The sequence below is a fragment of the Pochonia chlamydosporia genome, assembly GCF_001653235.2.
Source record: "Pochonia chlamydosporia 170 chromosome Unknown PCv3seq00030, whole genome shotgun sequence".
NCBI lineage: Eukaryota > Fungi > Ascomycota > Sordariomycetes > Hypocreales > Clavicipitaceae > Pochonia > Pochonia chlamydosporia.
The window spans coordinates 174,060-196,971 of NW_019154065.1; the positions used below are offsets into that span (position 1 = coordinate 174,060).

A 22,912-nucleotide genomic window follows, 5' to 3' on the forward strand; every position below is an offset into this window, starting at 1 on the left:
GCGGCGCCGCGTCGTGGAGAGGGCGCTGGTATGGCTAAAGAGGTACAATCCTCTATATGCCGATATCCATATTGATACCGCGGAAATGGATAGCTGGGGTACGGCCGTACATGGCGTACCCTCTCAGATCTACGATCGTTTGGAGCGGAACGAGCCGTCGGCGTCGGAGAAGGCACGAACAGAGCCAGTTGTTCCACGGACAGAGCGTGGTCTGGAAGAGGACGGACCCGTTGATATCCGCCATGTTCTAGCTATGCTCGGCCAAGGAGACGATTTTGTTGCAGATCCAGCCGAGGGGAGTGAGCAGGCTAACGCAGTCGGCGAAGATGGAAATGAGGAGGAGGCGGAGCTTGAGAGTGGCGCCGAGGTGATCCACGAGATCATCTCGTCCGGGATGTTCGCTCTCGATGACCAGCCGGACATCAGGGATGCGGAAAAGTTGCAGCGCTTGTTTTTGTCGACGCTCTGACAGCCAGGAGGCTAGTTCGGCGACGACAAGGGGGACAAGTATTGTGCCGGAACTACTGTGGTTACAGCGTATCAGGATAACTGGTCTATCATGGGAGATAACACATTTGCTGGTTTCTCAACACCCTGCCAGGACACGTGCACCTCATCCAGCACCTTCAATAGCGGGTGAGGTAGGACATCTCTCACTAGCTCTTGCACGTTATTGGGGAAGACTGTGATGTTGCCCTTAACATGCTTCGGATATCTCACACTCTGCCTGTGCCTGTCTGCTAAACTGTACTTGGTGATGAACCCATAACAGGAGTTCAGCGCGATAAGCTTTTCCTCGATCGGCGTAAGGCCCTTCAACTCGTCGGGAAACATATGTTCGCACCCGAGCCTAGTATGCAACTGGGCTGCAGGAGACAAGGCACCTCTTTTAAGGTGCTTCAGACAGTCAAAACAAGCCACAATCTTCTTTCCCGGCAGAAAGCACCGCCTGCACCTAAAAGGTGAATTGTCACGTTTCTCGACGATACTTACCACCCACCGATCCCAATCAACCTCACCCAGATCCACTCTAGCATACTTCAGATAACAGATCGTGCAGGTATGTATCGGCAGGGTGCTCACGTCATGGAACGCACTGTAGTATTCCTGGACGGTGGACACCTTCTTCTCAAGAGAAACAGGAATACTCCATTCCTGGCTGTGGGACAATCGCTCTTTCTCCGCAAATTCTTCATTCATGCAGCGCAGAACACTGGCAAGGTCCTCCACTTGATCGCTCTCAGTTCTCTCCTGGCGGACCATGATTCTAGCACGTTTTGATCGCAGTCCATCTGTGTTACTAGGACCCTGCCTCTTCTTCTCCCCTCGCCGAGCATCCTTCTCCGCCCTGGCCTGCCCCAAATCATTTTGCGCAGCCCGAATTACGTCTGCCGAGATTCGGATGCCGATACCCGCAAGCGCCATACTCTCTCCCTCGCGCACTTCCAAGCGTCCCAAAACCCCCAACGAAGACCCACGAATTTCTCTCGAGCCCGGATTTACCTGCGCCGTGGCCTGTTCGTCCCCGTCGCGCACGCGCCTGAACGCCCGAAATAGGTCCCCCGGCCTAGCAACGGCTTTGCTTGCGAAGCCGTCTCTCGGCCTTCTGACCTTGGTCCGCCGGCGGTTCCTGTCCGTCCTGACTTGTTTGCCACCCGTATGTACCACATTCTGCCGATTGCAGCGCCCCACACCTAAACCACTCTCTTCAACGCTTCCTAGTTGTCGCTCTTCCGTTCGTACCATCAGCCCGAACTTGTCGAAGCCAAAACCGGCTGGCAGATCTGTGACAGCCAACTTGCTGAGAGACAGCGCGATTCCTTCGCGATCCTTCTTCTTGACATATGGATCTTTATGAGACCAAGCTTTCAGATTTACTAAATCATCCGGATCAATAGGGTCGACCGATTGCTTGACTTTGCGTCGCCCAATTTGCTCAGCTCGTCTGTGAATCAACCTGTTCAACTTCACTACAGCTTCATCCCAGTCGCTCACCTGACGGGCCGCTGTGCAGAGTTTTTTGCAGAAATCTTCTCCCCTATGCGCCCACTGGTAATATTGAACCTTGTCTCCGCCCCAGATGCGCCTCACCGTCCTCAAACGCGCCAGATTCCCGTGTCCTTCCCGCAGGCGCCCTTCAGTGCGGTCTCGAACCCAGTCACCGCCATCCCAAGGACTCCGGCTTTCTATCTCCTCCCGCGAAAGCTGATCGCCGCCTGACTGTTGCTGTCCACTTCGTACCATCAGCCCGAATTTATCGAAACCAAACCCGGCCGGCAAGTCTCTGGCAGCCAGATTGCTGAAAACTAGACTGATTCTCTCACGGTCATTTTTCTTGACGTATGGATCCTTATGAGACCAGGCCCTTAAGTTTATCAAATCATCCGATTCGATAGGGTTGACCGAGTACTTAATTGGCCGTCGTCCAAGCTGCTGGGATCGTCTGTGAAGCAACATGTTTAACTTCACTACAGCTTCTTCCCAATCGCTCACCTTGCGAGCCGCTGCGCAGAGTTTGTTGCAGAAATTGATCCCACTATACGCCCACTGGTAATACTGAACCTTGTCTACGCCCCAGATACGGCTCACCGTCTTCAGGGCCTCGACACTTCTAGATTCGTCACCCTGACCTCTCATCACTCGGCTGTTCTGCAGCGCGCCTGGCATTTTCCCCGACCCGTCGAATCTTCACTATCTCTGTTGTGGACGTGATTCTATTATTCCCAAAGCTATAACCTTGGGATCTCTGCATCTCCTCTATACCGCGCAAAACTCCATCTCGGCTCCTGCGCTGACGCCGTCCAGATTATACCACCCCCATTCGATCTGACCTCTCTCTCAATATCGGCCACACCACCAATTCCCCAGACCGCACCTGCCTTCCCGCACCTCTTCCCGCACCACCTCCCTTCCTCACGTAGACACGATACCTCCACATACAAACCGTGTCCTCCACCCACGAAATACTACCGACTTCGTGGACAGATGACCCGGCCAACCCCTGATGCCTTACTGGCAGATGACCAGGCCAACCCCCGACACTTCACCAGCAGATGACCCGTCGGACCGTGATAACTCGTGTGCAGCATGGCCCGGCCAGTCCCTGACAGCAATGATGACCGACTATCCACACCACCACATGCCACAATCTTCAGAATCACCGTCCAAATGACCAGACTATGCACAGCAAGAGACACGGGAACTATCCCAAGGCTAGACAGCACGCCGAAGACACTTGACCAACAAGACCCCTACGTATCACACCCCAATCTTCAAAATTACCAGCCAGATGACTAAATCCACATAGCCTTCAGTTACTAAAAAGAGAAGAAGGGGGGCGGGGGGGCGGCTGATATGGTTTTGCTTTTTCCGACATTGCTTTTTCGCGACGACAACGAGCAAACATTACCCTGCCGACCATTTGGGATTTGTCGCTTAAAGCGGCTAGCATTGTGAAGCATGTCTGTATTTTCTATGATTCCATCAGCTCTGCTCTGTAACAAAAAAAGCCATGGACCATTTCTCACTACACATGTGATAGCATTCAGAGCTGAAAGCGCGATGACACGTAGGCGCTCACATGCCCTGAGCCTTTGCCTGGCGCGTAGAGTCTGCCTGGCCGGCCCTGGATAACAGGCCGTAGTAAAACATCTATTCCATGCAGAACTATTCCCCTATAAGAACCAGCCATGCGACCTACGGCCCAGGGCCGGTTTTCACGGACTCATTCCAAATCTCCTTCAACATGTCTCGACAACCAACATTCACGAGTATAATTCACTTACGGGATTTCGTCGATGCCATTACTCATGACCCGACTCGAGAAAATACTCCAAACTACGTCGAGATCCAGACAGATCTCAACATCTTCGAGGAAGACGGTTTCCATGATCCTAATATCGCCACCGACCCCATTCGCACCCGCATCCATACTTATCTAACGCAAGAACAACAAGAACTCTACCTTCCTGGCGCTTTCTTCTACGCCGACGGCCGCTTCTCCACGACTCTGTCGATGGACGGCACTCTGGAGATTAGCACGCAGACGCTGAGCTTGATGAGGCACGTCTGGCCGAACATTCGCCCTAGCTCTGGCTGACAGCCTTAGACACCCAGGGAATATCGCCGACTCCGTCCAGTATGACCAGCACTTGCCAGAGCAATGGTGCCCGATGGTGACCGTCATCGGCTTCGTGCCGCCCCGTACTGACAACTCGCTTGACCCTTCCGAGCCCCGTCACTTCACAGTCGAAACATCTGTCTACGACGCATCCAAGGCAGCCCCAGCTCACTTCTCCGTAGTCTGCTTCTTGGAAGACACTAAGCGTTGGAAGAAAGTCAAAACGCCAGCACCGGGAGCTCTCCTCACCGTCACCGCGAAGATTGCTGGCCGTACCAGGGACACCAACCTCCTGGCCCTCCGAGTCCTCGACCTGGCTTACTTGCCAAGACCTGCCTCTGCGCCAACACCCACCCCGACCGATACTCCACCTTCGAAGCGATCAGACCGCTGGCGTGGCCGGGTGCCATCCACTCCTTCGAAGAGACCACGCATATCGGACCGTGCCATCGAAGCCGCAAACCCCTCTGATAGAAATACAACTCTGCCAGACGCCTCATCAGGCGCACTGGTTTTCCCGCACTCAAAGCTTACTACAGAACCCATATCCGTCCCGACTTCTCCGTCCACCACTGCTGGTCCTGAAGAGTCCTCCTCAACCCCGGGCCTGCCCCTGGCATCCGACGGCGGAGCTCGGCCACGTCGCAATCGTCATCCCCCAAGGAATGTGTTGACGTAGAGTAGACATAAGTAAATTGGATACAGTCGTCAAAAATTGGGAACAGTGACATCGACGGAAGACAGCAGTACAGGGACAATGAACTGAGCACTTCAGCAGCCCCTCGACATGGTAATTCGAGGCGAACTGGGCACGTAGCGATGATTGAGACAATAATGTGAGAATATAAACTACTAAATGGAATCTGACTAAATGATTTGCTTCCCCTTCTTTGCTGTGTATCCTCAGATACAGACGCGGAGTGGTAAAGACGTCGGAAGAGAATTGTCCCGTTCTCAGATGATCTTTTGACTAGACGTTTCAGCGTATCGGCTGTCTAACTTTTAGTTTCTTTACGGCATCCCTGGCTCGACAAGTCCTAAACCCCCGCACTGGAGTCGGCCACTAAAAGCTCCCGCCCCAACTTCTGAGTCTGCTATTGCGTTGAGAGATCCACCCCGTATATAAACTTCCTTTATATAAACTTTTCACATAAACTTTTCACAAACCACCAGATCAAGTCAACCTTTCGTTCCTCAAGGCTCTTTTGGGCAAACCGCTTGCGGTTGGTCTCCTGTACAATTATTTAACCAATCAGAACGTCAGAAACTTATTTGCACCAAACCCTCATTATTTGGGGACTCAGGGAAACTTATGGATTAATGTATACACAGCCTTCGGCTGAACTAGGAGAGTGAAGATGTAAAGGATCTTAACTCCAAGCTGGACACTATTGGAAGCGCAAGGCTTCTATTCGGGTGATAATTATCACGGAATTTGGGGTACTTGTAACTGGTTGATTGATGCTTGTTCTAGCTATCGCAACCACCGCTGGTGGTGGTGATAGCAGCTAGATAAGTGGGCCTCAGCCAGCGGCTAGCCAATCAGAAGCCAGCAGGGATGCTGGCTTCCTGGTACAAGCAACAGACACAGACACAACAATAATCAACTTAATTACATTTTTTGAACTAGACCTTTCTCCGTGACACTGTAGTGCCATAGTATTTCTGACAACTTTCTTAACATCTGCGTGCCAAGAAAGTAAAAATACAGGGGTCGCGCTTTTGCCCACCGGAGTGGTGGGAATTAGAGGCACCGGGTCGGTGGCCCTAGTGCTCGCCTTAATCTCAGGCACACAACTTCGACCAGCGTTCATCAATGGTTTACCCCGCTTTAGCAGACTTGACCTCAGCAACCCAGCCAATAGAGGGATTTTGTTCATCCAATTTCTAACTGCGAAACCACTTCACTAAATTAACAAAAACCACCTGAGTTGTTCCAGGGGTTGCTAGTCGCCTGTTGCAATGGAAGCATATGGCTCTACCACGTCTCCGGCGGATATAGTCCAGCGGCCGACTGAAACAAGACCTACGGGCAAGCCACTCTTTGGGCCTGCCATTGACGGCCTTCTCTGGAAGAAAGGTCGGGCTGAAGATCGCCCACGCACACCAGTCCTAAGTATTCTCGAGTTCAAATTCAAACCTGGAGTAGATCTTAGTGATATCCATGGGGTTCCTAGGAAACTTTGGGACAACTCGCTCCAATATATCTGGTCTATTCCTGGTTGTGCCTCTATAGAATGGGGTCTAACGTTAGACGATTCCACCAACGTCCTGTGCATGATACAGTGGGAAACTGCTGCTTCATGGCAGATGTTCCAGGACTCTCTCGGATTCAGCCTTATTATTGGGCTACTGGGGGCGAATGTCGACAATCGATGTTCAAAGCTTGCGCATTTGGCGGCGCCGACCTCGACCTGTAGCAACCAACCGACAATACTAGAGATGATATCAATTACGTTTGATTCAGACATGTTTCCCGAACACAAGACGTCATTTGAGCAAGAATGGACCAAAGGCATCGCCCTTTTTTCCAACGAGATACGGCTTCATGATCGTGCCTACTGGCTTGAGCACAATGCGTCCATGTTTGCGGAACCAACAGCGGATGATATTGCCGCCTCGAGATGCTCGACTACGTTTGTTGGATTTCTCGAGTGTAACAGGACTGGATATAATAGTCATGCTACTATAAATTTATGCAAAGACGCAGAAGGCAAAGCCTCTACGAATATCCAGCGGAGCCTTTCCAGAAAGGCTATAAAACTTATCAAAGAGACCCGGAAACAGGATGCTGGTCTATTGCCTCTGCCAAGCGCCCCGTTCAATAGCTTGGCTACGATACTTGAGACTAATTTTCGTCGGCAATTCAGTCACGACCCCAACCTAAGGCTTCGTGGACTCCAAGCCGTCCTAGCTAGTATAAAAGAAGTGGGAGAGGGGACGAGGCGATTTCCCTTACCAAAGGGATCCTTGAACTACCAAGGCGAGCTTCACCTTGACAATATGCCCACCATAGGACAATTTAGCCACTTTCTCAACTCATCTCGGCCGCCATTTATTATGGATATAGTTTGGTTAAAGTTGAAATCTGCCATGCCTCGAAAGACACATGATATCATTCGAGAATTAAATGACCGAATAAGCCGGTTGAGTGGCCATGAAAAGACCTTTTGGGCTCGCGATGTCGAGCACACGACCAAAGTTGTCATATTTACTGGTAAGGCATCGTACTTCTATAGTCGTTTCTCTGTACAAGGCAGCTAACTGACCCTTACAGCATGGAGAGATCAACCCGCGCGCGCGGCCTCCATTGAACAATATTATCAGATATTGGATGTCTTTGCCGCGCTAGGTCCGCGTCTGGCTGCACCTCTGAAACATGAGACGATACCCTGGTCAAGACCTAACATAGGGGGTCTACAATTCCCACGCGCAGGATACATAGAGTTGATCACTTTCTCTGTTCCGCGTGGCCTGCATAATCGTCTACTTTTCGAGCAGGCCTTTGCCGCCTTTAAAAGGTTTGTCTATCGTCTATATTAACCCCTACTCAGGTTATTTACAGAACTGACATATTTCTGTAGCGTCACGGAACCCTCACATGCAGCTGGAATTCCAACCGCGTGCAGCGTCTATACTGCAGGGGGCTGGCAACTGGATGACGCGTTCGATCTTGAGGCGGAGGACATGGACCGATTCACAGGAGTGCTGACTTGGGTGAGTGAGGCGGCAAGGCTTGACTGGTATGGAAATCTGTTCAGGGCCAGCACGTGTTACGAGCTATTTGGTCACAAGTTGGACGCCCTGAAGACCTTGGCTGCCGGTGGAGTTGAATCTCGATTCCTTGACGTGCAGTCACATTCTTCAGTTTGACAGGTGACAAAATCGCAAGCGATTTTTCAAAGGAGCCCTTGAGGAACGAAAGGTTGATCTGGCGGCGGGTTTGTGAGATGTTTAGAGCAAAGTTTTGGAGTTTGATTTCTTAACGTAAAATTGGGCACATTTGTAACGGGCTGGAGCCGCTTGGACGGCGGCTGCGCCGCCTATCACCAACTCCCATGACAGCTTGATTCTAGAACCTTCTATGGAAGGATAGGTATAAGGCGCCGTGATAATGCCACGACGTAGGAAGATCCTCTTTTCTTCTCTATCTTGATAGTAAACAGCATAGGGACTAGTTAGTTGAATCAACTCGCTAGAGGCCTTTCACAACATTCAGAAGTTGGGGGAGGAGCTTTTAGTGGCCGATTCCAGTGCAGGGTTTAGGATGCCGAACTAGGAGTGCTGTAAGGAGCAAAATTCGGCAGCTGATACGCTGAAATTGTCGCGTTATGAGAAATCTACTAGCTATAGTCATTGACAGATGTCACGGTGCAAGGTTGCAATTGTTGTTCTTGTCCATGTCGCCCTCGTTTTTCTGTTTTACAGGCAAAACGTCCTTCTTTTATCATCAACCTAACCTCCGTCCACAGACGGAGGTTTCTTTGCTTTTTCTCAGCCCTATCCGACAATAGCCAATTGTATTTGATTTTTCCATCTCTGTCCTCGCAACCAACTTCAGCCCAGATTTCCGAGGCCGTGCTGGCCTAGACCATTAGCTGTCAGTATAGCGGTTCCCAGCAATCTCTGCCTTCCCCAACTATCCGACATAGCGATGCCTACCGTGACCTCCACGGTAGGGCTTTACGCAAGCTCGCCCATCCTAGCCATCGCTCATAGATTCGCCTGGGTTCCCAGTTCTTTCACGAACATTCTCACCAGGTCTTTTCATTTAGTGTAGCCCAAGGTGCTCTAGAAGGGTGCGCGTCCACTGAGGACTAGCCCCTGTAGTGGATTTGCCCGACAGCAGCTCCTCAGATATTTCCCATTCAATGCAGTTGTTGCCTTCGATGCAGGTAAAGTCGATCTATTGTGAACCCACCATTCATTCGTTCATTTATTACGCCCGGTGGAAAAGAACCCACCATTGTCTGACTGGAAAGCATTGTGGAGAGTTCAAGGGTCAAAACGGTAAGAACTGCGGAAAGCAGGCTAGGTACTTGGGGTGAGGGCGGCAGAATCCAAAGTGGCTAACAGGAGCACTTGGGACCAATCACAAGTGGTAAAAGTCAGGCCCCCGTAAGACTCAGGCCCCCGTAGCCAAAACGTCAGGCCCCTCTAGCAATTCCATCGTTATGAGACTGCAATTGCCATCTATATGAATGAGAAGAAAACTGAAGGTCTTAAATTTGATTGAGTTTAATTGCTATTTCTATCAATTACTTCGCTGTGGTGTGGACTAAATCTTGCACTTTGACAGGTTCTACTGAGGGGGACGCTGGGTCGGCAGGGCTGCTAGGGCAAGCAGGGTTTACAACGCTAAGACGATTATCTTGCCGGATAATGCCGAGTGAGAAGGAAAGCAAGAAAGGGGATAAGGCAGACTAACTAGAGGAGAGTTAGTTGCTATTAGACGCTATAAGAGTTACTAATAAGCGCGTTAGGCAAGCTTTATCTACCAGGTTAGAGATAGGATTAATAGGTATTATTAGAAGTAAGACCCTAGATAAGGTAAGTAAGAGGGGATTGCTACTAAAGGTGCTAGAAGAGTTAAAGAGCCTTAAGAATATATCTGTTAAGCAATAGAACTTAATCTACAAGTTAGAGCAAGAGCTACTTAACACTAAGAAAGAGCTAGAAAGGGTCTACTAATAGCTATAGACCCTCTAGGTGTCTGTGAGCCTAGTATAGAACAGCTAGGTATAAAGCAGCTTGCAGGCGTCTTACATAGATGCTGTGCAAATACTACTACTAAGCTAGCCTATAAACATTTAATCACTTTTGCTTATGTGTACTACCCTATCCTTCTTTACTAATACTTTACACTATATAATAGATACGTCTAGGGTTAAGAAGCAAAATAAAGTTAAGGCGCAGGTAGGTAACATCTAATAAGCAATTAAAATAGAAGTTAAGGCAAAGGAGGGTTATAAGACGTAGAGTTACACAGCAGTAATTAAGGACTCTAGGAATGTATACTAGGTAAAGATTATGTGTCGCGATAAAGCAGAACTATAGCGGGTAAAGAAGGCAGCAGAAAAGGTTATAGTGCTAGGAGTATATGTCCTAAGGGATTAACTATATCCAGTTAAAGTTAATAATATTAATTAATTAGTAGTGCTAGACAGTAAAGGGAACATCCTAGCTAGTGCTACTAAAGCTCTTAGCAAGGAAAATAACATTATAATTGCTAAGATTTTATAGCTTAATAAGAGAGACTCTAGTAAGGCTTATAGGTCTATGGTAATCTATATAATAAAGGGAAGTAACGTAAAATAGCTGCTTAATAGCATGTATTTTAACCTAGCAGGCAAGTTAGCCTATACTAACGTGTTTAAGCTATAAGTTAGACTAGTATAGTATTATAAGTGCTAGGAGCTAGGCTATAAGGCTTTTCCTATAAGAAGCTAAGAGCATGTGAATAGTATACGCAGCTAGGGCACAATTATAAATAGTGCTAGGCCACAGAACCTAAGTGTGTCCTATATACCAGACTGTATAAGTTATCTAGTCTAAACTGCTAAGTATATAACCTGCTAATTAATACATAGAAACCTATATATCTTTTAGTTAAATATACGCAAGCAGGACACAGTATAGCTTAGGGTGATAAATAATATAGACCTAAGTAACTATATAGTTCTTTTGCTAATAGAGCTATACGCGCAGCTAGTTAATAATATGGTTATAATAGCTCTAATAAGCTATAGTAACTAGACAAAGATAGTGCTAAGTATTACTAATTTAGAGAGATAGCTAATCTAGAGCATGCTCTAGGTGCAGTAAGACTTAGAGTTAGAGTAAGTAGTAGTATTATCTCCTAATCTAACTATAGCTATTCTCTATCTCTAGGATAGGTAAGTCCTAGTAGTATTAGTCTATATGTAATGCAATAATATATTATTCTTACTAGTAGCAGTCTAAGAGGTAAGTAGCCTAATCTCTTATTTTTGCTATAGCACAGGCAAGCAAATAGATATAGTAGTAGTAGGAGATTTTAATTGCTATAATATGCTATAAAAAGGAGATAGCATAATAATAAGGCAATAAGCAGAAGGATAGCTAATTATTAACCTTATAAATAATTATAGCCTCTAGAGCCTCCTACTATGCAGCATATAGACGTAGTAGAAACTAAAGCCTAGGCTAGAAAGCATAATTAACCTAGTGCTAGTTATAGAGGAGATAGCAGAGAAGAGAACTAAGTGCGCTATATACCTAACTAAGTATAGATCTAACTACTAGCCTATCTAGATAGTATTTAGCATTAAGGTGCCCTGCTAGGATGTTAAGCTGTAGTTCCTATTTAAGAATGCTCCCTAGAAGGCAATCTGCAATAGGATTTTAAGAGAGCTAAACTTAGTGTGCTAGCAGGCTTAGAGTCTATAAGAATAGACTAACTAGTTTATGCGGATTGTGCTTACGGCAATATAAGACCTAATACTACAAGCGCAATTAAGTCTATATGCAAAGCAGTAGTAGATAATAGACCTAACCTAGCTCTAGTAGATCTATACTTTTTAGAGGAACTAGGCTAGGGCCTAGAGAAGGGCAGGTTTGCTAGCGCTAGATCTAGAGAGCAAAGCAAAGAGAGCAGCTAAGAAGTACTATAATGCTATATAAAAGCAGAAATAGTAGCATTAGAAAGAGTTCCTAGCTAAGAATAGCAATATCTAGAGAGCATCTAAATACCTAGGAGCTTAATCTGCTAGCGTAAAGGAGAAGATACTGCCGCTAAAGAAGGGGGACAGGATAATAATAGCGGACTGGCAGAGTTAAGCAGAGGAGCTGCTCCGCACCTTTTTCCCCCTGCTGCCAACCCAAATCGAGGCCAAGCCTGAGGGGCCGCGACGACTGCCAGTGGAGTGGCCAGATCTGACCATGGATGTCACACGATATAAGGGGGTATAATTGCTTAGCAATAGAGCGCGTTCTTTTTGTTAACAATGGAAGAGGTGGAGAGAAAGGTGATAGCTGCTAAGCCATAGAAGGCGCCCAGGGATAACAGCCTGCTAGTAATAGTATAAAAAGAGCTATAGCTAGTAGTTAAGAAACGCGTACAATACCTATTCTAGCTATTACTTAGGAGCAGCAAGCTGCTCTAGCAGTAGAGAAGCGCAAGAATTATCCTGCTAAGAAAACCTAATAAGAATAATTACATATTAGCAAGAGCCTAGCAACTAATTTCCCTACTCTTAATGTTAGGTAAGGTGTTAGAGGCAGTAGTAGTAGAGTAAATCTTATATGCTATTAAGATATAAGGCTTACTACTAGCAAACTATTTTAGGGCAAGAAAGAGATATTTTAGCAGAATAAGTGCTTTTTCTCCTATATAAGAATATATATAAAGCATAGAGAATAAGTAAGATGCTTAGTCTAGTAAGCTTTAATATTAAGAGTATATATAATAGCATATTTAAAGAGAGACTACTATAGAGGCTAGTAGTAAGAGACCTGCCTAGGAATTAGGTTTAGTAGATAGATGCATTCTACTCTAGTAAGACGCCTAGCATCAAGGTTGATAGATACTACATACCCTAGAAACCTCTCCTATAGGCAGGCCTACTATAGGGGTCTCTACTATTACTAATCCTCTTCCTATTCTTTAATATAAATCTTATGCTAATAAGCATTAGCATAATAGAGAGAGTAATTGCCTTTATAGATAACTACTTAGCCTAGGTAATAGGAAAGATAGCAGAGGCAAACTAGGCTAGAATCTAGGCTATTATTAACTAAGCTATAGCCTAGGAGAGGCAAAGCAAGGTAACTTTTAAGAGTAGCAAGATAGCTATTATTTATTTATAAGAATAGCTAGATATAGCAGCTAGAATAGCTTTATAGTTAATAGATAGACTATATAACTAAAGGATACTACTAAGGTGCTAGGAGTAGTACTAGACGTAAAGCTTAGGTATAAAAAGCATATTACTAAGATAGCTACTAAGAGCCTAGCAGTCGCAATATAGTTAAAGAGACTTTAGGCTTTATTACTGTGGGAGGCTAGATAGCTATTTACAGCTATAGTAGTACTAGCTATAAACTATGCCTCTAATGTGTAGATATATACTTATAAAGAGAAGGAGATAGTATAGTTACCGCAAGTAATTAGAGTAAAGATAGTAACTAGAGCATTTTAAAGTATTACTATAGCTATTATAAAAGCTAAGGTAAATATTAAGCTAGTGCCTTAATAATATGCTAGGGCTACTACTAAGATATAGACTAGCCTATATACCCTCCTAAGAGAATACCTACAAGTAAGGCTAAGCATAAGAATATATTAACAGTTTATCTTAATAATATAAAAGATAGCTAGGCAGTATAGGAAAGAAGCAGGAGAGCGGTTAGAAGTAATCCAAGAGTTTGCCATAGCACTATAGGAGGGCCAGATCCGCGTCGTGTGTGATGTGGACCGAGACGAAGCAGCAGTGTATTCAAACGCCCCGCTGTTGCCCTTGCCTGCCCTTGCCTGCCCTTGCCTAGCCGTGCCTTAGCGGCCAATTTTAGCTGTTAGCCTGCCTTTGCCTTGCCAGAGGAAGAACGCTAGCCTGCCTCGACAAAGGGGGTGGCTAGGCTAGGCTAGGCTTGGGTAAAATTAGGTAGCTTAAAACACCAAAATTAAAAGATAGTTATGCGCGCTCTAGTAGACAAAAAGTTACTTACTTTGCCACCTACTCTAGAGAGCAATTTAAGTACCCTTTTTATTGCAACTAGTAATATAATATAGATAAAAGATAATTTCCCCATCCTCAACATATTAATTCTATTAACAGTACTATAGCTTCTATCACCAAACCAGATAGCAATAACAGGCTTAAATTAACTACTCTATGCTCTGGTAATACACCAACTCTCCCTAGCCAAGAATAACCTTTAATTAGGGCTCTTTTTAAAGCCCATAACAATGAGGCCTACAACCTAGCAGTAGCTTAGATACCACAGAATTACCAAATACAAGTTAGAGGGATATAGTATGTGCGGTATAAACCATATTATCATAGACGGTCCCGCCGTTTAGCGTGGTATTAGGATAAGGAGCAGGCTAAAGAGTTAATCCGAACGTCTAAAGGTAAGTATTTCCTCGCAATTTATATGGATTAATACTTATAATTATAGGCTCTAATAACAGTGGAAAAGAGCTATAAAACCGCAAGATCTAGAAGTATAAGCACTATAGCAAAGTCTAATTTACAGATGCAAACTCCCAAAATAAACCGGCCTACCTTCTTATTTATGGGATCTCTCAACGCAGTCGGAAAACTCCTTGTGAATAGGTCTAATAGTCCTCCCTAGCACCCTTAAATAGTAATAGTGGGGACAATAATAAAGATACCACGCTAATACGCTAGTTAGGGTTATATGTCTAGTTAACTATAACTATTAAGAAAGTCCCTTTTAAGGAAGCTTTAATTACCTTTTTTATAGTCTGCTAGATAGCAGTTAGACTTGTTGCGGACAAGCTATTTATAGGCTTTCTTTAAATAGTATACCTATTAATTGACAAGTTACTATTGGGCTGCAGAAATACATTACATGCCCTAGTTTTAGAGGCGTTTAACAAGCGGAAGGAACACATAAAGGGGGTCCTAGCACGGTTAGTTAGCAAGATTTACTTCTCCTTTAACCTCTAGACATCTCTAAATCATTTAGCCCTCCTTAGAGTAGTAACTCATTTTATTAATAAGTTTAGTTAGAACTAGTTAGTATATTTACTTTAGTTATAACTAGATATTAGTAACTTAACTAACTTTTATTTTAGATTCTTATTGCGATACGCTAGTTACATAGCTCCTATTCAGGTGAGAACCAAGTAGAGGTTATAAAAGAGGTTATTTGTGAATACAATCTACAGAATGAAATTAGTTATTTTGTTACAAATAACGCTTCTAATAATAATACTGCTATTAATGCGCTTATTGCCTGCTTTCTCCCCTACCTAACAATAAAGCAACAACTTAGTTAACGTCTATGCTGCCTTAGTTATATTATTAACCTCTTTGCTAAAGCCTTTCTATATGGTACAGAGTTTAATGCTTTTAAGAAGAATGCTAAGGCGTTTAAAGAATAGTTATTACTACTAAAGGAGCTATAACTTTAGAGGAAGAGAGGCCTAGTTGGCAAGCTTTATAACGTTGTGACCTTTATTTGTTAGTCACCTTAACGGCAAGAGAAATTTGCAAATATTAAGAGTTAGTCCGAAGATTTTGCCACTAAATTTAACGGCCTAAAGCTAGTAGTTAACAACACAACTTAATAGAACTCCCTTTACCTAATAATCAAGCGCGCTCTTATGCTAAGAGACTGTATTAATTGCTTTTATATTAATTATGCGGAATCTATACACAGTTTATCTAACAAGAGGGCGCGGTTAGCAGAGGAATAGAAATCCTTGCTCAAGCATAACTTACTAACTGCTAATAATTAGGCGGTTTTAACTAAAATATAGCCTTCTTAGAGAAGTTCTACAGTCTTATAAAGCGCGCGGAAGGGAGCAAATTGTCATCTAATTAAGGCGTATTGTCTAACTATATAACTACTCTTAATATCCTTTTAAAGCATATCTAGGAGCACTATAATAACTTTAATTTCCAAGCTAAAAATCTAGATCTTACCTCTCCTAGCGTCTGCTAACTCTATGTATGCATTATTAATTGCTAGATAAAGCTTAATAAGTATTTTGCAATAGTTAATAATACGCTAGCCTATTACGCTACTATTATTATAAATTCTTAAATAAAGTGGAAGTACTTTAAGAGGCAGTAGAAGGACGCGCACTTATAGAAGGATGCCACTAACTCTAAATCCTAGCTGCTAGGCGGCAAAGGGCACTAAATTTACTCTAGGAAGAGTATAAAAACCTTCCCACTATAGGCCTGTCTGCCAGCTCTAAGAGGGTAAGAACTCTAGATAAATTTAAGTTTAAAACAGATATAACCTAGTGGGATAAGAACAAATTAGATAAGCTTAAAACCTAGCTTTTAATAAAGGTTTTTAAGCTTAATAATAGCAATACTCTTCTGGCTTATTAGCTACAGCAATCTAAATAGCTTGCAACCTAATAGATAGCGCAAATGGGTTTAGATATAGCCTTAGTTCCTATAATATCTAGTAATTATGAAAGGGTCTTTTCTCAGTGCAAGCTAATAATTACAGGGCAGAGAAATCGTCTTAAGCCAGATATTATTAAGGCTACGTAGTGCCTATAAATGTGGCTTATTATGGAGAAAAAGGGTTTAGGCTCCTAGAAAGGGAGGGGCAATTAGAAAACCCCACTTAAGTTGTATAATATCTCTAAATAGCTTTATTTTTTAGCGATTTTTTTTCTATAACTAAGCAAGCCTCCCTAAGCCTAAATAAAATCACAATCTTGCCTAAGCCTGCCTCTACAAGTATTTTTTTGTGTGGGCCTGCCTTGGCCTCGCCTGGAGTTAAGAGGTTGCCTGCCTTGACATGACCCCAGGCTGAGGCGAGGCAGGGCTTTTAAATACACTGCGAAGCAGCAGAGGCTGCAAGAGGGGCCCGAGGCATGGTTATCTCGACGAGCTCCTCAGAGAGAGGTGGAATGGTCGGCATGGGGGGCTATATAGAGTATATAACAGCAAAGGGCAAGAGAGATATATTAGCCTAGTTCTTAGTTATACTAGGCTCGCTTAAAGACGTAAATCTATATACAGCTAAGCTAGAGGCTATAGCGTAGGCATTCTAATACGTGCTAGTAAGTTTATAGCATAAGAATGTAGTTATTATTAGCAGTAATAGAGCAGCTATATAAGTGGTAGGATAGCCTTAATAGCAATCTAGATAACAGGCAGTTTAAGAGGTATATAGGCAGGTAAGGCTACTGTATCTGCGAGATATACTAGTATTTATGCTATAGGTACCAGCAGGGCATAAGAGCTTCTAGCTAGGTATAGCAGCTAAGATAGTAGCTTGTAAGGCTATAAAGGATAGGTATATTTGGGAAAAAGCAAGCTATTAAGCACAATCTATAAGAACTAGGCTACTACTTAGCTAATAGCAATAGCAGCAGCAAAGAATACCTATTAGAGCAGGATAGTATTTACAATATATAGATATAGCGCTTCTAGGCTAGCACACACAAGCTATCTATAACGCTCTAAATACTAAGAAGTCTAAGATACTAATATAGCTATAGATAGGAAAGTGCTAGCTTAATAGATACCTATATAGCATTAAGGCTATAGGGATAGACTAATATAGCTATAGCTAAGTAGTAGAGATAGTTAAGTATTTTCTCTTTTAGTATAAATAGTAGAATTTAGAAAGGGAAAGCCTAATATAATATAAGTAGACTAAGATAGAAAACTTATCTTTCTTTCTAGGAGGTAAGTCTAGATTAAATAGCAAGAGATAGAACGCTAATATAATAGCAGTCTAAATAATAATTAAATTTATAATAGTAATAGAAAGGCTAAAGGGAAATAGATAAATAAGAATAAGCAAACCTATAATAAATTAGACTAGTAGACTAGTATTAGCGCGTAATATCCTAGCTGTATAACCTTATACTAACTAACTTAGCTCTAGCTACTAAAGATAGAATGCTAGGCACTCTAGAAAAATAACCTTAGAGTAGAACTACTAGTAATAAAATAAGGCTATAGGTGCTAAGAAAAGAGATTATTATTAGGCTTTACGAGTATAGCTTACAGGGTAGATTAAGCAAGCAGCGCACTATTATAGCCCTTTAGGGATAATCCCTCTAGGCGTAAATAAATTACATTACATTATATTCCCTTGTTAATATACTCGCCTAGACTGTTACACAGCTTTAATGCTATTTATTTCTTAAGCATACAAATAATATTAGTAGATTGTAAATTTCAATTACATCTATAAGTCTAGGCCTATCTATTAATGTAAGCCATTCTGTATTTCTTGGAAGTTTGTGCAGTTCCCATTAGCCAAACGTTAGTTGTTGGAAATGAGGGGAATGTATCCTATAGGCTGTGATAATCCAGTTGACCAGTCGTTGCCGTTAAAGTAGATAGCTGAGAAAAAATATGGTCAACACTATGTTTAACTAGTAACTCTAAATGCTTCCGACGTACCTGTTACGAATAGCGAGAAAGAATCTAATATGGAACTTAGCGATAAAAGTCCTTGTGATATCGTGAAAGGGACAAGGACCATACCGGCATTTGTAGCAGCGAAGGTGGGATTCTCAATTGCGAGCTGACGGATGCACTGCCATTGGTAGGCAGATGCTTTATTTATAAGGCATTGATCGCCTACCAAACAATTAGTCACATCCAAAAAGGAAACCAGAAAGTAAGAAAGAACGTAAGAGGCAGGGAAGGTAAATTTAGACAAGGGGGCTAGGGACAGGGTAAGGCTGAGAGTAACGTCATACCAAGGACATTTTGCTGCACGACAACTCGCGCATGAGTCAATTCGTGAATCAAAGTTGCTGGAAGGTACTCCCAGAGGTGATCCAATGTGTAGACGCCTGGTGTTAGAGCTCCAGCGTTGTGATAATTTCCGACTCTTTCACGTTGCGCATACATTGTTGCCCAAGACTGGAGCTTGCCCCTGCAAAAGACAATAATGGATTCATCTCCAAATATAGTTGGTTCGGGGTGGTAGGTGTAGGCATACATGGGCAAAATTGTACAACTGTAGTATGACCTCAAACTACACAACAAATGTTGTATGAGCCTCATACTACAACTACACGTTGTATTATGGTAGTATGCCTGTTGTACAACGTGTTGTATGCACGTGACATTAAAACGATGATCTGAAGTGGTGTTGAGTCTCCGAAACTTTGTTTCATCGCAATAGCAACCACCTATCCCATCTCGTCGGAGTCAAAATCTAGCTCGACCTCCACTTCATTCATACCCTCAATCGCCGTGATTATATGTACAAGATCAATATGTCCGTTTCTCAACCAATTGCCGATACACTCAAGCCTTTCTAGGTTGTTTGCCGTCATCCGAAGCCTGTCCCACGATTGTGTACGACGAGCAGCTGAAAACGTTCGTTCTGGCTCTGCTGATGATGGAGGGATTGAGAGTATATCGATGGCCATACGATGGAGCCGCGGGTAGCGCTGTCGTTGTTCTGGTAAACACCACCATTCCAGGGGAGTTAAAGGTTTGATCGAGATGGGCCTGGCATTAAGAAATAGCTGCACATCGTCCTCATCCGTGAGGTCAGCCAATTCAACCTGCAGAGAGAGCTTCAATCGATCCAGCTCGTTTCTCGGCTTATCTGGAGAAGGTAGAGAGCCATCAACCTGCATCGCATCCTCCTCAGGCTGAGTGAGTGGCATATTCTTATATTTGTCTTCCCAAATACGTTGTGTGGCATCGAGAGCTTTCTGATGCCACTGCTCCGGCCAGTTCTGGGTCAGATATCGCCTTCTCTTTGACGGATCGAGCAGCATCGCAGCAGCGTACACCGGAACGGTGTCCGTGAGCTCATAGTACTTGTTAAGGATGAACCACCCCATCTCAATGGAATGGACCATCCGAAGATCTTTCCGCTCTCCGGATGAGTATAGATTCTACAGATAGATTAACTGCTTGTCCATCGCGCCAAAGGAATATTTGATCAGCCACAAACCTTCTGCTGTTCAAAAAAAGCGAGAATCACGTCCATCATCTCACGCGACTGAGATAGGCCTGCACGGTCGCCCTCAACCCACAAAGTGCCACTGTTGAATACTTGGAGAAATTGGTGTGTACATCTCAGTATCTCCCAATCCCCATGCGTCAGAGTGTTGGGGCCACAGGCCTCATCGTGTTCATGTAAGAATTTGATGATCTCGTTCTTCTTCCGGATCGCTCGATCAATCATAAAGTACCACGATGACCACCTGGTATCGTTATCAATCCCTAGACTGATACCGATAGCTCGCTCCCATAAGTCATGATGGATTGGGCTGTTTCGGAGCCACACAGCGAGGTTATGGAGCTTCTCGAGTGCAGGGGTCGATCCCCAGCCCTCGAAGCCTTTCTGCTTGCCTTTGCCTCTAGCCCTTTCGGCAATCTCTCTTGGTCTCGCCCCATCTCCATTATTTTGCACCATCGGCACCCCCATCGCGGCGGAGAATACTTCGTATGGGTCTGCATCTTCGGCCAGATCAATTGCGTCAAGTGCGGCTTTAAGAGCGGCTTTAAGAGCGGCTTTAAGAGCCTCCTTTGACTTGGCTAGTAGGAAGGCTTGAAGGGCGAGGTTGAGGATATGATCGAGACACCGGATTCGGCAGGCAACAGGGTTGAAGTTGAACTAGTCATGATCAGCGTGTACTAGATCTATGGCTGGCGTTATTAGACCTACATTGTACTCAGTCATCAAATGGTCTGATAACGCTCTTAACATAGTATCATTTGACGTAGCGTTATCGCCAGTATGATAGCCGATTCTGGTGGTAATGCCGTAACTTCTGAGAACCCTGACGATGTGCACAGCTTGACACTCTCCGCTATGGCTGTACAATACTTGAGGGAGTCCTAGCAGAGCTTTCCGCAGCCTATATTCACAATCAACCCATTGTGCACAGATTGCGAGATGTCCTCGACGCGCAGGTGATGTCCACATGTCCGTGGAGAAGTGTATCTGGCCGACAGCGTCTTGAATCGCCGTCTGGAGTTGCTTACGATACTCTACATAGTTCCTTTCAAGGAGGCGCACAAGCGTCCGTCGAGACAGCTTCAAGAGGTCTTGTATAGTAGGGTTGCCTGCTAACATAAGTTCTTGAAGTTCTGGCCACTCTGTTGCGCTCAATGATACTCTCCGTCGGGCGCAAAGAGCGATAAACGCCCTAATAAATCGTGGCTTATCAAAAGCTTGCCGGAGGGTTAGGTGCCTCGAACAGTGGACACCAACTGGTTGCATATACCTATCAATGGATGCTTGATTTGGACCATCTGTTCTCAAGGAATTGCCGTGGTTGCGAGACCATTCCTTCCACTCGGCTTTGTGCACCTTTTGGACATGCTCCTTCGCATTGCCTGTGTAGGCACTGCTCCAGATCGGCTTCGCTTTCTGCTTCTCACAAGAGAGACAGTAGTGCAGAACCTTCTTATGTCTTTTTGTACCAACCTTCTGAATGATATGAGTCTGCTCGGAGCCCACTGGAAGTCGAAACAAGGTCCAGATGTTCATCTGGACCGGAGAATGTGTTGTAAAGACTTCCGAAGACCCCGTGGATGATGAGGCAGGAGTGGAGGAGACCAGAAATGATGAGGCGTCAGCTACCGACATCGTATCAATCGACTTAGACAGAGTTTGGGGGTAAAAGTGATGCGCTTGAGCTGGCTATCTTGCTACGCGTTGCGTTGAAGAGTCATGGTGCGGTGGAGATGGGCCATAATCGATAAGGGAGAACAGTATATTGGACCAATCAGAGCGCGTTGTACAACAGTTGTACAACAGGCAAAATGTGTAGTTGTTGTACAACAGATTCAGGGCCGTACTACACAACGCGTTGTACAACGCGTTGTACGTACAATTTTGCCCATGTATGGGTGTAGGCGGTCGTTTGGGGGTTCTCGTCACATGTCTTGAGAAATACCCACTCGCCAATGTTGTTTTGAGGGGTGGCGGCATGAGAATCCCATTGCATAATACCAAAACCTGTGCTATAATTATTAGGTTTCAAACGATAGAAATGGCAAGCGTATCTTGGGGGATGCTGATGGGGTCCATGGATTGCTGTAAAGCAAAGTATAAACCAAGATTGAGTTTGTACATACCTGAATAGCCCGCGGGATCGGTATCTTTCAGAAAATTATCGTGGCAGTACCTTCAATCGAGTCAGTTCATGGAGGAATTTTATGGTAATCTGCTCCTTACAATTTCAAATTCACCAAATGTGGTTGCTGCAGGGCGGCTTGAATGCGTTCGGCAACGGCTAAGCTCCCATCAGGACTTGAAACCTTTCCACATGGGGATGGGGGAAGAACTACTTATAAGTCCCTTCAATCGATCTATGGCATCACTGTTTTTCTGTATATTGGTTTTCGTATCAACGCCAAAATACGACTGCCCAAAAAATGCTTCGTAAGTTCTGAACAGTGTCCTGTCTTCGTTAGACAGTCCAATGATAGTCGGTACAGGGGTAATTCGGAGGTTGGCCAAAATGGTCTGGAACTTGGGAATGACATAATTGACCTATACTCACTTGGCGTTAGAAGAGCCTTGAATAGTGAGAGAGAACACGTACTATATCCAAGGCGTCGGCCTGTGCGGAAGTGACAGCGGAACCCCAAATTCCAGGACAATCGTTGATGCTGATGTATCGTTTCTGCGGAGTGTTTAAAGATAACAACTGGTCCTCCTCCACGGTCGAGTTCAAAGGAAGTGACCATGCACCGTGCAGAAAAGAAAGGAGAATCGTTGCACCATGAGTGGTGATTTGTAAGAGGGAGAGAATGCGCATCGCTACAAGTTTCTCTCTGAAAGGGACGTGTTCAGCTAGAGAATGGGGCACAATAAACAGGTTGAGCACACTACTTCAAAAATGGCCATAGAGATGGGGGGTACAAGGCTATAAGCAAGTTGGGCATATTTGACAAAGTTGATGGTACTGAGGACATGGAATATTAGATGTTTGGTCGGCTCGTCACGGTTGGCACGTGGAAGGGAAGCTATGTAGATGTACCATTTCTGTGCTCATTTAGAGCGTAATGAGATATACGATCATGTAACTGTAATATATGAGGTATATAATTATATCCTAGCCTTTTACCGCAGACTCATTACAAAGAATGGGCCGAC

At 44.5% G+C, this 22,912-nt stretch overlaps 6 protein-coding genes across 6 annotated transcripts in view; 3 read left to right on the forward strand and 3 right to left on the reverse strand.

Moving 5' to 3' along the window:
- VFPPC_18430 (PIF1 protein) overlaps window positions 1-469 on the forward strand; it is a gene marked incomplete at both ends in the record, with an annotated part of 3,544 nt that extends 3,075 nt beyond the window's left edge. Inside the window, one exon of the mRNA XM_022430041.1 lies at window positions 94-469. Coding sequence (XP_022284818.1) covers window positions 94-469 — 376 coding nt within the window. The remainder of the gene's footprint in view (window positions 1-93) is intronic.
- A 71-nt stretch (window positions 470-540) lies between these two features.
- Window positions 541-2,667, reverse strand: VFPPC_18431 (ATP-dependent DNA helicase PIF1; the record flags this gene model as incomplete). Its single annotated transcript, XM_022430042.1, has 1 exon — window positions 541-2,667. One exon carries the CDS (start codon window positions 2,665-2,667, stop codon window positions 541-543), a length of 2,127 nt encoding a protein of 708 aa, XP_022284819.1.
- A 1,078-nt stretch (window positions 2,668-3,745) lies between these two features.
- VFPPC_18432 (hypothetical protein) lies at window positions 3,746-4,799 on the forward strand (the record flags this gene model as incomplete). Its single annotated transcript, XM_022430043.1, has 2 exons — window positions 3,746-4,011; window positions 4,109-4,799. The coding sequence occupies 2 exons, from the start codon at window positions 3,746-3,748 to the stop codon at window positions 4,797-4,799; spliced, it is 957 nt and encodes a 318-aa protein (XP_022284820.1).
- A 1,283-nt stretch (window positions 4,800-6,082) lies between these two features.
- VFPPC_12443 (antibiotic biosynthesis monooxygenase domain-containing protein) lies at window positions 6,083-9,829 on the forward strand (the record flags this gene model as incomplete). Its single annotated transcript, XM_018290320.1, has 4 exons — window positions 6,083-7,337; window positions 7,398-7,641; window positions 7,705-7,837; window positions 9,821-9,829. 4 exons carry the CDS (start codon window positions 6,083-6,085, stop codon window positions 9,827-9,829), a joined length of 1,641 nt encoding a protein of 546 aa, XP_018136401.1.
- An 8,373-nt stretch (window positions 9,830-18,202) lies between these two features.
- Window positions 18,203-18,783, reverse strand: VFPPC_18433 (hypothetical protein; the record flags this gene model as incomplete). The annotated part of the gene is made up of 2 exons (XM_022430044.1): window positions 18,203-18,370; window positions 18,520-18,783. 2 exons carry the CDS (start codon window positions 18,781-18,783, stop codon window positions 18,203-18,205), a joined length of 432 nt encoding a protein of 143 aa, XP_022284821.1.
- A 191-nt stretch (window positions 18,784-18,974) lies between these two features.
- VFPPC_18434 (Tfo1 transposase) lies at window positions 18,975-21,397 on the reverse strand (the record flags this gene model as incomplete). The annotated part of the gene is made up of 3 exons (XM_018294775.1): window positions 18,975-19,694; window positions 19,754-20,419; window positions 20,471-21,397. 3 exons carry the CDS (start codon window positions 21,395-21,397, stop codon window positions 18,975-18,977), a joined length of 2,313 nt encoding a protein of 770 aa, XP_018136402.1.
- Window positions 21,398-22,912: the final 1,515 nt, after the last annotated feature.